Consider the following 13995-nt stretch of genomic DNA (forward strand, 5'->3'; position numbering starts at 1 on the left):
ACAGGGGCCAGGCTTGTAAAAGGAAAGAGGCTTTGGTGGAACCTCTGAACCTCTGAGAAACCGTGTTCCTTTTTTATTGTCTGTACAAGAGGCGTGGGCCCAGAGGAAAAACAGCTCCCAAGGGAAACCGTAACCGCAGTGTTGGTTTGTTCCTTCGATCATCCACATTCGCTACGGGTCTCCCAGCCCAGGCAGATGTTGGAAATGATGATGCCCAAGAGCCAGCCCCTGCCTGGCATATTGGGAGTAGCTGGCAGGGGGCAGGGGGCCAACAAACTCCTTTGTAACAGGACAGGCCGTGGGTTTCTCAAGGTTCCTCCCCCCACTACACTATGTCCTCAGGCAATGAGCCACCACGACTACTGGGAGCTTGGCCTGTTCCAAGCTCTTGGCTGCTGTCACTCTTTCTCTTGGACACTTGCTCTTGAATGGGATGATTTAGAAGAAATAACTGAATGCCTTTAAAATCCAAAGCAAAGTGTTTGTGATGGTGGAGGACGATGGGGACGTGATCCTGAAATCTCAGCACGCTGTGGGGCTCCTTGTTCTGTGTATGCACTGGCCACAGGAAGCCAGTCTGCTGAGAAAAGGAAAACCAGTCCCGAGGGCAGTGGCGTTTCAGCCTGGGGCAAGCCGTCCCCACGGCGCCCCATTTCCCTCTCAGATGTTGGAACAGGGACTCTTTGAGAGGCAGCTTCTTTGTCCAGAGGGGCACACCTCTCAGGGGAGGGTGCAGCCCGGCTCGCTGAGGAGTCCCAGTGGGCCCAAGGCACTGTGTCACACAAGCAATGGCCAGTGGCTCCTGATGGCAGCCCAAGCCTAGCCCCAGTGGCTGCCAGCTCTGCCCTGGCCCAGCTTGGTAAAGGCTTTCTCTCCTCTCCGACTAGGCACGAGGGCTTCGGAGTGTTCAGCCAGACACCCCGAGGATCCGCCTGTGGTGCCACAGCACCCCCTGTCCCCGCCCCACAGACACACAGTCTAGGCTTGGGGCACCGCAGATGTCCCTGCTACCCACAAAGCTGATACCCTTTTATCTGCGTAGCTATCCCGCTCTTATCTCCTCCTCAGAGACTAACTGCCCTCCACTGCCCCCACTCCTCCAGCCAGCCGCTGGGCCTCCTGGGAGCTGTCTGACATTTGATGTGATGGGGGCAGGGTCTGGGAACCAGCCCTTTCTGTGCAGGAGAGGTGGCCAGGGGCCTGCCGGTTAGGAGCAGGGTCCTGCTGCTGTGTGGCCTGCTGCAGTCCTGTCCTCTCTCTGGGCTCAGCCTCTTCGCCCACGATAGAGGTGTTGGGGTTTGATTGCTCAGGGCCTTGAATATTGGGGCACCATGACTTTGGCAGGGGATAGGGATTAGAAACTCACAATTCTGGGTGTGTTGGCAAGGGGGTCAGCTGAGTACAGGGACAGGAGGGGGCGGTTAAGCAGAGAGCAGATATGAATGTCCTCAGCTTCTTGACCAAGGGAAGTATTCAAGGGCAAGGCGGGGCTGGGTGGGGCTGGAGAAGTCAGAGAAGCTCCAAGTGCCCAGTGAGGCTGGGCCAAGATTTACCTGGTGCCTTCATAGCCCCAGTGTCCATCTGGCCTCCAGTGTACCCAACTCCAAGCCCCCTGGTTGTTATGGGTGATGGACCCATGGATTTCCAACTGGCAGGGTTGGGAGGCCTGGGCTGGTCGCCATCCTGGAGGCGGGTCACAGGCACTGCGCAGAGGGTGGGAGGCGTGCCTGCCAGGGTCTTGCAACCTTGAAGGCCGCTGCCAGCGGGTCCACCAGGAGGGCAAGGCCTAGGGTAAGCGGGTGTTGAGATAATGGCATCCTTGGGGCCCCTCTAGCCTGACCCTGTGAACTATGGCCCACAGGGCCAGGGAGGGCAAAGGACTCCCCAGAGCCACTTGGTGAATCTGAGATGAGTCTGCCGCCTCGCTCAGGGCTTCTGTAATGCCAGGCCCTACTCAGGACACCCTGTGGCCACTGGGGAGCCATACTTACCCCAGTCAGTCTGCTGGCTGTCCCTACCTGGCTGGATTTCGGCCAGGCAAAGCGGGGGTCAGGGAAGCAGGCGGGAGCTGAGGTCTACTCAGGAGCCCTCCCCAGCCCTGCTGGAAGCAGCTACAAAGCCAAGGGGAGGACCCAAGGTGTTGACTAGCCAGTGCCTCTTGGCCCTTCCTTGGCACACTTTCCCAGACTCAGCCCTGCCAGGAGAGCCAGCCCAGAGACGATGACGGAGCAGCATGGGGGTCCATGGGAGGCCGACTGTACAAGCGCCCCTGGTATGTTGCTTTAGACTCTTCCCAGCCTCTGGGGTCAGACAGACCTAGGATCCAATCACTGTGCCTATGAACTGATGAACCTGGGCTAGGATGATATCAGCCTCCCCACAGCCTGTGGGTTCTGAATGAACCACTGCAGATATGGGCACGGGAGCCACCAGACAGAATCATCAGCCTCCAGAGCCTTCTTCAGCCCCCTTTTTATTTTATTTATTTATTTATTTATTTATTTTATTTTTATTTTTATTTTTTTTGAGATGGAGTCTCGCTCTGTTAGGCTGGAGTGAGTGATCTTGGCTCACTGCAACCTCTGCCTCCCAGGTTCAAGCGATTCTCCTGTCTCAGCCTCCTGAGTAGCTGGGACTGCAGGCACGCACCACCATGCCCAGCTAATTTTTGTATTTTTAATAGAGACGGGGTTTCACCATGTTGGCCAGGATGGTCTCGATCTCTTGACCTCGTGATCTGCCCGCCTTGGCCTCCCAAAGTGCTGGGATTACAGGCATAAGCCACTGCGCCCGGCCTTCCCCAGCCCCTTCTAAGGAAGCCAGGAATTCTGTTTGGCCTGGCGCTCTGTGGAAGCCGGCTGGCCCAGGGATGGGAGGGCAGACTGCACTTGGGGAGACAGCTGGGGAGGGAGGATGTTAGGAAGGGTCTCTGCAAGCCCCTCCATGCCACCCTCCCTGGGTAGGGGTCAGCTGCTGAGAGGTGGCTCTCAGCCCAGTTTTAGAGTTGGGTTGGGGTCGGCTGCTGAGAGGAGGAAGATGGGCCAATGTTTTTGGGTCATTTCCACCAAGTTCCAGGCCCCAGAATGAATTTCAGAGGCAGCAGGGAGAGGCGGGTGGGATGGCCACAGGGGAGAGGGGATACAGACAGATGCAAGCATGGGGACCCCTCCTGGTGCCCAGGCTCAGCTAGGAGGGCCTCATCTATCACCCAACACCATGGCCTGGCACTGGCGTGCAGGAAACACAGGAAGTGAGAATAAAATTCCTTATTTTATTTCAAAAAATGTAGGGGTGGGGAAGCAACATGATAAACATTACGATCAGCTCCCTATGGGCTCATTCTGCCTCTGCAGGGGTGAGGGGCATACAGTAGCTGGGGGGCATGCCATTGCCATGGCAACCCAGACGCTTAGATGCAGGTCCCTCCTGGCTGCTTAGAGCTGGGGGGACTAGGCGCCCTCCCCAAAAGCCCCCATTCTGAGTTGTTGGTGCCCGCCCCTCCTCTGAATCTAAGAACTGATTAGTGGGTTAGACTGCAACAGCAGCTCAGGATCCCCCCAGGACTTCCCTCCCTCCCCTCTCACTTGCCCGTCCCCTCAGCTACCAGCACCTCCAGCCCCCACCTCCTCCTCTTCTCAGCTCCACCCTGGTCCTCATGAGGTTCCCCCCTCCCCAGCCCCTCAGGGCAGCCTCCTCCTGAGACTCCCTCCCGCTCTGCCTCCCTGACCCTCCCTGACAGTCAGGGCCACCGAAGCAAGGCCATGTGGTGAAAGGCAGATTGTCACAAGGCCCAGCCCTGCCGCCCACTCCTATCACAATGCATCCTGGAGCAAAAGGTTAAACACAGTAAGGGCAGGTACAGACAGGAGAGTGCCTGAGGCAGCACCGTCCACACAGCAGCCCCAAGATGGGGAGGGCTGGGACGAGACCTCCCAGCTCCAGTGCCCTCCTGCAGCCTGCAGGGCCCACGTCCCCTGGGGCCAAATGGCCAGGGATTGGCTGGCACTGCCCAGCTGATAACAGAGCATTTGGAGAAGGGTCGGATTGCTCCAGAATCTTGGACCTCAGGACACCCCGAGGAAAAGCTGGGGGGTGGGCTGAGCCTCCAGGCCAGCTGGCCCCTCCCTGAACGTGGCCACTGCCTCTGCTGAGCCACAAGAGACGAGGGACTCCCCCTTTGGTCCCAAGGTCACAGGCTCAAGTTGGGGAGGCAGTGGAATGGGGCCCGTGAAAGCCCAGGGTCAGAGCACTCTAGTGATGGGGTGGAGGACTCTTCCAGGGCCCAAGGTTTGGGCTGGCTGTGCCCGCAGGCCCAGGGCCCTGGACATCTTAACAGAGGCCTCGGGTACTGATCCCAGCTGCGGGGGGGAGACCCGAGCTTTGTAACAAAGCAGGCCTCTTTACGAAAGGGCGGACCAATGGCGGCCGTCAGGGAGAGCGAAGCCAGGCCGGGAGGGTCAGGGGCCCTGCCTGACTAGGACCTGCCCCTACGAACCCCAAGAGCATCTGAAGAACCAAAGCGGGGTGAGGCCTAGTGACCAGGCTGCAAGGGGAGACTCACAGGCCGGACCCATGGACCGCTGGTCTCCTCCCACCTTTAGGGGCAGAGAGTGGAGGTAGGACAGAGCCACCCCCGGTGGCCACCTCTCTGCTCCTTGGAAGAAGGGGCTGGGAGGCACTGGGAGGGCCATGGCTGATGGCTGATGGCTGAGGGAGGGCAGGCCCCATGAGGGCAGGGTGCTATGGGGGAGAGGTGAAGGGAAAAAGGAGAGGGGAAAGGGAGAAAGATCCAACATGGGGTCCGTGAGCGGTGCATACACCAGCCTCTCGGACACCCCTCAGAACAAAAGCCCATCATTCCTCTGGCCATCACCCCACCTGCACCCCTTCCCCACGGTGTCCCGGGGGCTGTGGCTTCATTTGTGAAGGTAGGCGTCCAGCCACAGCTTCCCAGACTTCTTCAGGGACCTGCAAAGTTGGGGATGGACCAGGGTCAGGGACCAGGACGGGCCTGGCCTCAGAGAGTGCAACGGCTGAGGAGGCCATCATTAAGGCGGCATTATGTCCCCTTGGCCCTAACCAGGGCTTACCACTGCCACTGGGCCTGCGGGGCTGTCAGCTCAGAGCCCACCAGGAACCCCACGCAGAAAGGGATGGTCTTCTTGCAGCCCAGGGAGAAAAGCCCAACAGTTCCTAACACAGGCTCAGGAGTAAGGCAGGTGCCCTGGTAGATGACTATGCCAGGAGAGCCCAGCCTCTCTTGTGATCCCACTGTCTGCACCACGGGCGATCCCAGGGCCCAGCACCTGTGGACCTCCACTCCTCACCTGATGATGTCCAGCAGGGCCCTCAGTAGCGGCTTCTCCTGGTATTCAATGCCATGCTTGGCACATAGAGACTTCACCAGCGGGGCGATCTTGTGTAAGTTGTGCCGGGGCATGGTGGGGAAGAGGCTGAGGAGCGTGTGGGGTGGGCAGAGCGTGAGGACTCCAGAGGGCTGTGCTGCTCCTGCTTCCTCCCACCACCCAGGGAGAGGCTGGCTGGGGCCCTCAGAGACACTGTCCACCGCCAGGACCAGGCTCAAAGTGTGGCTCCTCGTGTGTGCCCAGTGGGGTGCCACGTGTGTGGAGGGGAGGGTGCAGCCCTCCGTGAGCAGGAGGGCGTTTGTGCTCTATGGAGCTGGGAAGATATTTGGTGGCCAAAGTGTCATGTTTTTCAAAAAAGAAATGAAATAGCTGGGGAATGCTAGGAAAGGAGGCAGTGAGGTGGGGCACGGTGGCTCACGCCTGTAATCCCAGCATTTTAGGAGGCCGAAGCAGGCAGATCACTTGAGGCCAGAAGTCTGAGATCAGCCTGGGCAACATGGCAAGACCTCTTCTCCACAAAAAATAAAAATAAAAAATTAGGCCGGGCGCAGTGGCTCACACCTGTAATCCCAGCACTTTGGGAGGCCGAGGTGGGTGGATCACTTGAGGCTGGGAGTTTGAGACCAGCCTGGCCAACATGGTGAAACCCTGTCTCCCTAAAAATAACAAAAATTAGCTGGGCGTGGTGGCATATGCCTGTAATCCCAGCTACGTGGGAGGCTGAGGCCTGAGAATTGCTTGAACCTGGTAGGTGGAGGATGCAGTGAGCCGAGATCGCGCCACTGCACTCCAGTCTGGGCAACAGAGCGAGATTCTGTCTGAAAATAAATAAATAAATAAAAGTAAAAAAAAAGAAGAAATTAGTTGGGCACGGTGGCATGCACCTGCAGTCCCAGTCACTCAGGAGGCTGAGGTGGGAGGATGGCTTTAGCTCAGGCATTCGAGACTGTAGTTAGCCAAGAAAGCACCACTGCACTCCAGCCCAGGAAACAGGGTGAGACTCTCTGTCTCTACATTTTTTATTTTTTAATAAAAAAAAAAAAAAACAGTGACAAGAAGGCAAGGACAAGGGGCAGCAGGGCAGTCCCTCGGCCAATGTTCCAGGCAAGCTACGTAGCCCTGCCCTGCTAGCCTCACACGGTCATGAGGTGTGTGTGCAGGCTCCAGAACTACAAAGCCCCAGGCCCACGTGGAGGGAGGTGGTAACCACTATGCCCAGGGGCACAGAACGAGGGGCACAGGACGCCCCTCGGGGAGATGGAACAGGGGAGCCCCTCTCCTGACCTCAGCGGGGCTGGCTGGGAGCCTTGCTCTATATTGGGCAGAGACCTTGTCAGAGAGACAAAGAGGTGGCCCCCACATTCTGCACTCTGCCCAGATGGGGTAGCGGCCACTTCCCTCCCGCTGTGGGTCTCCCCGCCTCCCCGCAGCCCCGCGCTCACTGGTGCTCAATCTGGAAGTTAAGGTGTCCACTGAACCAGTCGTTGAAGAAGGACTGCTCCACATTGCAGGTGGCTGTCAGCTGTCAGTGGAAGGGATGAGTGTCAGGGAACAAAGGAAGGCCCAAGGGCCTGGCCTCATTCCCAAGGGGCCCAGCCTTACCCAGGGTCTCCAGGCCACCCGTCCACATCATACCGTCCTGCCTGATGGCCTCGGCCCACCCAGATGCCCCACCTGTCCCTCTGGGGGACTCCTGCTGCCCTTTCTTGCTTAGCTCTGAAGCTCCCAGCAGAAGGACACAGGCAGCCCCGGGAGGCCCAGCACAGCCCTGCGTTAGCAGGTGCAGAGCATCTGGGGCCAGGACATGGACATCGGGACCAGGCTCTGGTGACCGGCCCTGACTTCCCTACCTGGCTACTGAACCAGTCGCGGTAGGCCTCCTGGTCAATCTCCATGACGATGTGATTCATCTGCGTGACCCACACAAACCAGTGGCTCTCCAGGAACCTGCAAGAGAACACAGCTCAGGGCAGGGGCCTCCAGGGGCCCGGCCACGGTGGGAACAGATCCACTCTCCCAACCAGCCCAGGACAGCCCCTGCCAAGGGGCCAGGATGGGAGGTCCCCGGGCAAAGTGGAGCCGTCCGAGCCTCTTCTCATGCCAAAGCAATCATCAGTGCCAGTGGAGGGCCCAGGGATGAATCAGCAAAGCCCAGGCACCTGATGAAGTTGAGGAAAAGGAGGGCTCCCAGGATGCCGTAGAAAGGGATGTAGGTGATGAAGAATCGGATGTAGTAGCTGATGGCCCAGGCCAGGTCCTGCGGGGAAAGATTAAGTTAGGCGCAACCTGCCCTCTCCTCTGCCCTGGCACCAACTGCCTGCCCCAGATGTGCACACATCTCACACTCAGGCCTCTAGAAGCTGGACCGCAGCCCACCGAAATGCGATGGGCAACTACATGCCACCTGTTTGCTCGGGGTTTGCATGGTTGCCTTTGTTTCTAGGGAAATGCCGAGTGTTTTAGCATCGGGAAGTGACTGTGCCCTGTTTTTCGGGAGAGAAATGGACCCTCCTGCTGAGGGGCAGCCGTGGGGTAGGGGTGGGGGTCAGCAGCCCTCTCGTGGGGCAGGGGCGATTCTGAAGGTGCGCCCCCAACCCTGGGCCAGGTCCCCAATGGTCCCCCAGTCCTGTCCCTGCTCCTCAGCACCTGGGTCTCCGCCTGGCCTCTCCTTCCAGCAGGACAGAGGGCTTGGAGGGGTAGGGAAGGTCAGAGGTACCATCGTCCCTATCTCAGAGCTCTCGCAGCAGAGGCTGGCCTCCCCATGCCCCACTGTCATCCTGTGCGCCTCCACTCTACTCTCCTCCCTGCCCCTGGCTGGAGTGGTGTCAGGGACTGGGCTTGGACGTCTTCTCTCATGTGTTGGGAGGGTGACTTCACGGCTCCACCCTGTCCACTGCCTCTCTGCCTCCCAAGTCTTCTCTCAACTGGACCACAGCAGCAGCCTCCCACAGTCCCCTGCTTGTCCTCGTGGCCATGGCAACCAGAGTGGCCTTCGCTCCAAGCAGGTCCCAACTCTCCCCTGCTAAAGCCCCCATCCCACCCAGAGTCACCCACAGAGCCTCATGGGGTTAAGAATCTGTCATTACTCAGCCCCCTGACCTGGCTCACTCCCTCCCCAGGGCCTCTGCACGGCCTGTTCCCACTGCCAGGGCGCTCATCCTGCCGTGAGTTTAGGTATGGTGACATATGCCACAGGCTCAGCACAGGTGTCCGAGGTGGAAGGTGAGGTCAAGGGACTGCCCCGTCTCACGTCAAACGACTGAAGAACAAGGTCACATTCGTGTCTTAGAATAGATCCCCACCCACTGGAGAGGGGGAGACTAGGAAGTTATTCCAGCGGCTCAGACATGAAATGACAGAGGCGCTGCCAAGGAGGAGACAGATTCCAGAACTGTCAGAGGCAACGGTGGCTGCATTTGTGCCTGCTTGGCTGTGGGGAATCTAGGCTGGTCCTAGGTGATCAAGGGTCAGGTGCCAGCAGCTGAACAGGAAAGGAGGAGGGGAGCGCTCAGGAGGGGCCAGAGATGGCCTCAGGGCCAACATTGGCCAAGGGCAGGACCTCACGTTCCAATGAGGTGGCCTTCAAGGTGACGAGGGAGGCAGATGTAGCCAGTTCTGCTCCCACTTTCCATCACATTCCTTCTATTTTGTGTGTGTGTTGCAATAGTGTGCAGTGTATCTACACATATATGGAAACAAAATGAGGATGTGGTTATGGATTTTTTTTTTTTTTGGAGGTGGGATCTTGCTTTATTGCCCAGGCTGGAGTGCAGTGGTGTGATCATGACTCTGTCCCAGGCTCAAGCCATACTTCTACCTCAGCCTCCCAAGTAGCTAATTTTTTTTTTTTGAGAGGGAGTCTCGCTCTGTCGCCCAGGCTAGAGTGCAGTGGTGTGATCTTGGCTCACTGCAAGCTCCACCTCCCGGATTCATGCCATTCTCCTGCCTCAGCCTCCGAAGTAGCTGGGACTACAGGTGCCTGCCACCACGCCCGGATAATTTTTTGTATTTTTTTTTTTTTGTTTACATTTTTTATATTTATTTTGTATTTATTTATATTTTTTGTATTTTTAGTGGAGATGGGGTTTCACCGTGTTAGCCAGGATGGTCTTGATCTCCTGACCTTGTGATCTGCCCACCTCGGGCTCCCAAAGTGCTGGGATTACAGGCATGAGCCACTGTGTCCGGGCTTACCTGGATAATTTTTTTAAAGTTTTTATAGAGATGCGGGGGGAGTCTCACTTATTTGCCCAGGCTGGTCTCGAATGCCTGTGCTCAAGTGATCCTCCAGCCTTGGCCTCCCAAAGTGCTAGGATTACAGGTGTGAACCATTGCCCTGGCCCAATTTTTATTTTTAAAAGACAGGGTCTCGCTCTGTTGCCCAGGCTTGAGTGCAGTGGTGTGATCACAGCTCACTGCAGCCTCAAACTCCTGGGCTCAAGCCATCCTCCTATCTCAGCCTCCAAAGTAGCTAGATTACAGGCGCGCATCACCATGCCCAGCTTTTTGTAGAGACAGGGTTTCGCCACGTTGCTCAGGCTGGTCTCAAACTCCTGGCTTCAGGTGATCCCTCCCACCTCAGCCTCCCAAAGTGCTGAGATCACAGGCGTGAGCCACCATGCCTGGCCTGGACTTTTTTTGAGTGTAGAGAGCAACACATACTCAGAGACCGCTGGTTTCAGGGGCAGAGAGCCCAAGAGATCAGAAGCAGCCAGAGAGGCGGAGCAAGGGGGTTGGGAAGAAGCCAGCAGAGGTGGGGACCTGGAAGCCAACAGGAAGAAGAACTGCAAGAGGGAGTGGCCAGTGGTGTCAGATACAGCAAAATTCCAGGAGGGTGAAGCCTGGGAGCATCTCAGGATCCAGGACGTGGCCCCGGGAACGGGAACCTTGCCAGAGCATGTAAACCTCCCCGGGAAGCCTCCTTCAAAGATCTTAGGGTTTATCACCTCTTTCCTCTAAGCCAGGGTCCCCCAACCTCCACACTATTGGCACCTGGGACAGGCTGCTTGTTGTCATGGGCGGTTCTCCAGGGCATGGCAGGGTGCTAAGCACCATCCTGGCTAGATGCCCACCAGATGCCAGTAGCACCCTCCTCTCCTGAAGTTGTGACAATTAAAAGTGTCTCCAGATACTGCTAAAGGGCAGAACAGCTCCCCTGAGAACCAGTGCCCCAGGTCATAGGTGCGCTCCTGGCTCTGAAAGCCCCACAGGCTCATCACATTGTCCCCACTCTGCCATCCCCTTTTAGGAACATAGGGTGATTTCTTTTCCTGTTTAATGCTTTGTTCCTTAGGGAACAAGCACAGTCAAAAACAAAAAAAAAGAGGTTGCTCACTGCAAGCTCCACCTCCCAGGTTCAAGCGATTCTCCTGCCTCAGCCTCCTTAGTAGCTGGGACTACGGGTGCACGCCATCATGCCCAGCTAATTTTTTGTATTTTTAGTAGAGATGGGGTTTCACCACGCTGGCCAGGCTGGTCTCGAACTCCTGACCTCATGATCTGCCCGCCTCGGCCTCTCAAAGTGCTGGGATTACAAGCATGAGAGACTGCGCCCGGCAATAGGCCATTTATGAGTTAGAACATGATTGAATGCTAGAGGCAAGAAGAGGGTGTAACATGTATGAGGAGGGAAAAAACATAATGATGCTAGTCTCTAGCTTGAGCCACTGGGTGGATGATGGACCCATTCATTAACATGGAGACCATCAAAAAAGGATTAGGTTGTGGGAGAAGAGGAGGACTTATATTGAATATGTTGGATTTGAAATGGCTGGGACACCTCCAAATGGAGTCAGATTGGATATATGGGTCCAAGACTTGGAGATAAAATTTGACTTGGCTGCTCTTAAATTCACAGTCAAGGTGAAAAGGACAACTTCAGTTAGCAAGCGATAAAACAGTAATCAATAGGCCGAGCGCAGTGGCTCACGCCTGTAATCCCAGCACTTTGGGAAACTGAGGTGGGCAGATCACCTGAGGGTGGGAGTTTGAGACCAGCCTGACCAACATGGTGAAACCCTGTCTCTACTAAAAATACAAAATTAGCCGGGCGTGGTGGCGCATGCCTGTAATCCCAGCTACTTCGGAGGCTGAGGCAGGAGAATTGCTTGAACCCAGGAGGCAGAGGTTTCGGTGAGCCGCGATTGCGCCATTGTACTCCAGCCTGGGCAACAAGAGCGAAACTCCATCTCAAAAACAAACAAACAAACAAAAAACAGTAATCAATAAACAAGTCCACATTTGGTTAAAAGAGGAAAAACTTCTCCATGGCTATTGGTTGGAGCATGAGGGACAAATAGACTGCTGAGAAAGAGTGGATTTTAAGCAAGCATTTCAGAAAGTGACAATTTAGACTTTGATAATTGCCAGATAAACAATTTATCTGCCAGGCACAGTGGCTCACGCCTGTAATCCCAGCACTTTGGGAGGCCGAGGCGGGTGGATCATGAGTCAAGAGTTCAAGACCAGCCTGGCCAACATGGTGAAACCCCATCGCTACTAAAAATACAAAAATTAGCCAGGCATGGTGGCAGGCGCCTGTACTCCCAGCTACTCAGGAGGCTGAGGCAGGAGAATCGCTTGAACCCAGGAGGCAGAGGTTGCAGTTAGCCGAGATCGCACCACTGCACTCCAGTCTGGGTGACAGAGTGAAACACCGTCTCAAAAAAAAAGATGACATAATTACAGTGGGCCCTAATGCAATATGACCGATGTCACTATTTTAAAAAAAGGAAAAATTTTCAAGTATCCACTTTTGGTGAAGAAAAAAAGAAAATTAAAAAATAGGCCAGGCGTGGTGGCTCATGCCTGTAATCCCAGCACTTTGTGAGGCTGAGGCAGGCAGATCACTTGAGGCCAGGTGTTCGAGACCAGCTGGGCCAACATGGAAAAGCCCCATCTCTACTAAAGATACAAAAATTAACTGGGCATGGTGGCCGGTGCCTATAACCCCAGGTACTTGGGAGGCTGAGTCACAAGAATCGCTTGAACCCAGGAGGTGGAGGTTGCAGTGAGCCGAGATCACACCACTGCACTCCAGCCTGTGTGACTCTGTCTCAATAAATAAATAAATAAACTAAATAATGTTTTTTTAAAGAGGGAAATTTGGACACAGATACAGATACAAATATGCAGAGAGACGATGTACCGAGAGGGAGGGCGAAAGCCATCAACCAGCCAAGGAGAGGCCCAGAACAGAGCCTTCCAGAGCCCTAAGGAATCCACCCTGCTAACACCTCGGTTTTGGACTTCCTGTCTCCAGAACTGGGAGAAAACACATCCCTGCTGCTTATGCCACTCAGTTCGTGGTGCTTTGTCATACGGTCTTCGCAAATGAACACACCTGTCCTCTCAGCCAACGCCCAGCTGCTCCAACTTCAAACCAGGGTGTGGGGTGACCCAGTTCATGGGACTCAGGGCCCACAGGGAGTGGGGAAGGGAGATGGCCACACTTGCCTCTCATCATGCTGCCTTTGAGAACTTTCTCGGGGGCTCTGCAAAAGCAGGGGCTGCCCCAGTGAACTCCCTGTGTCTGAGGGAGAGTAGAGATCTTTAGGACTGGGTCCTGGTGGCCCCAGAGGGAGTCCTTTCCTGAGAGGCAGCTACCCCAGGGAGGAGATGCATGGGGCCCCGCAGGCTCCACTGAGGCACACGAGGAGGCAGCGTAGGACCCCCGGGTCCACCTGTCCCAGTCACCCTCCTCCCCGTGCCAAGCCAGCTGTGTCCCCAACTCACCACCCAGTTCTTATGGACTATCATGGTCATGATGATCTGGTACTGGAAATACATGGGGATGAGCAGCGGCGGCCCAACTGCAGGAGAGAGACAGGCGCTTAGAGGCATCCATTCCACTCTGCCTGTGCCGGAAGGTCAGGGGAACCCAGGCCCAGCACTATGCGCAGGGGCCAGCCCTGCAGACGTAGGCAGAAGCAGCCAGGGACCCCAGGGTCTGCAGAGAAGGCTGGGAGCCCTTGAGGACGTGTGTCACCCCTGGGACTCTCTAAGCCTCTGTGTCCCCATCAGGCCTGTAACACGGGCTGAGGGGGTCTGCACGGGAAGGCTGCTGTGGCCCCCGCTTCTAACAAGTTTAGTGTCACTTTCTGGATCTGAAAAAGATGTCAGGCAGGAGGGAGAGAGACGCCACTCTGGGGGAAGGGGAGGGTCCCAGAGTGGTTTCGGGGCACCGAGCACTCACTCAGGAAGAAGTATTCGTGCTGGTGATTGTAGGGCAGGTATTTCAGCTTCTTCTTGCCGTACTGAGGAGAAAGGAGAGATCGTGAGTGCCCAGCAGCCTCAGCTCCCAGCCTCCCATGTTCCCCAACCCGCCCTGCAGCCACCATCCCTTCTATCTGCTCAGGGCACACCACTGTCCCTTTCCTGTCAATCTGCACCCTGGGCCCACCAAGCCTGGGGCACCTCCAGCCCTCTGGGCTCCCCATGCTACAGCCAGCAGCGGCCAACGCTTCCTCAGCCCTAGCTGAGCACTGGCCCGATGGCATCGATCCTCCACAAGGCCGGCACTTCTGAGGCTGAGGCTCAGCGTTAAGCCATGGCCCAAGGCCACGGGAAGTGGCCCTGGCTGGGTTCAGAACCCAAAAAGCTGACTCTGAGCCCATGTGACAGGCACTAA

General features: G+C 56.3%; 2 protein-coding genes across 5 annotated transcripts in view; one reads left to right on the forward strand and one right to left on the reverse strand.

Moving 5' to 3' along the window:
• Positions 1–13995, forward strand: part of FADS3 (fatty acid desaturase 3) — a 227842-nt gene that overhangs the window by 20412 nt on the left and 193435 nt on the right. The window lies entirely within an intron of this gene.
• The window catches only part of FADS2 (fatty acid desaturase 2), a 46893-nt gene that overhangs the window by 4337 nt on the left and 28561 nt on the right, over positions 1–13995 (reverse strand). For 2 of the 4 annotated variants that reach the window (XM_054523969.2, XM_054523970.2), the window contains 6 exons: positions 13561–13621; positions 13101–13177; positions 7526–7623; positions 7217–7313; positions 6809–6888; positions 5328–5453 (listed from right to left, as the gene is read on the reverse strand). In XM_054523969.2, the coding sequence (XP_054379944.1) occupies positions 5328–5453; positions 6809–6888; positions 7217–7313; positions 7526–7623; positions 13101–13177; positions 13561–13621 (539 nt within the window). 4 annotated transcript variants of the gene reach the window in all.

This window comes from Pongo abelii, chromosome 9 (genome assembly GCF_028885655.2).
Source record: "Pongo abelii isolate AG06213 chromosome 9, NHGRI_mPonAbe1-v2.0_pri, whole genome shotgun sequence".
In the NCBI taxonomy this organism is placed as follows: domain Eukaryota; kingdom Metazoa; phylum Chordata; class Mammalia; order Primates; family Hominidae; genus Pongo; species Pongo abelii.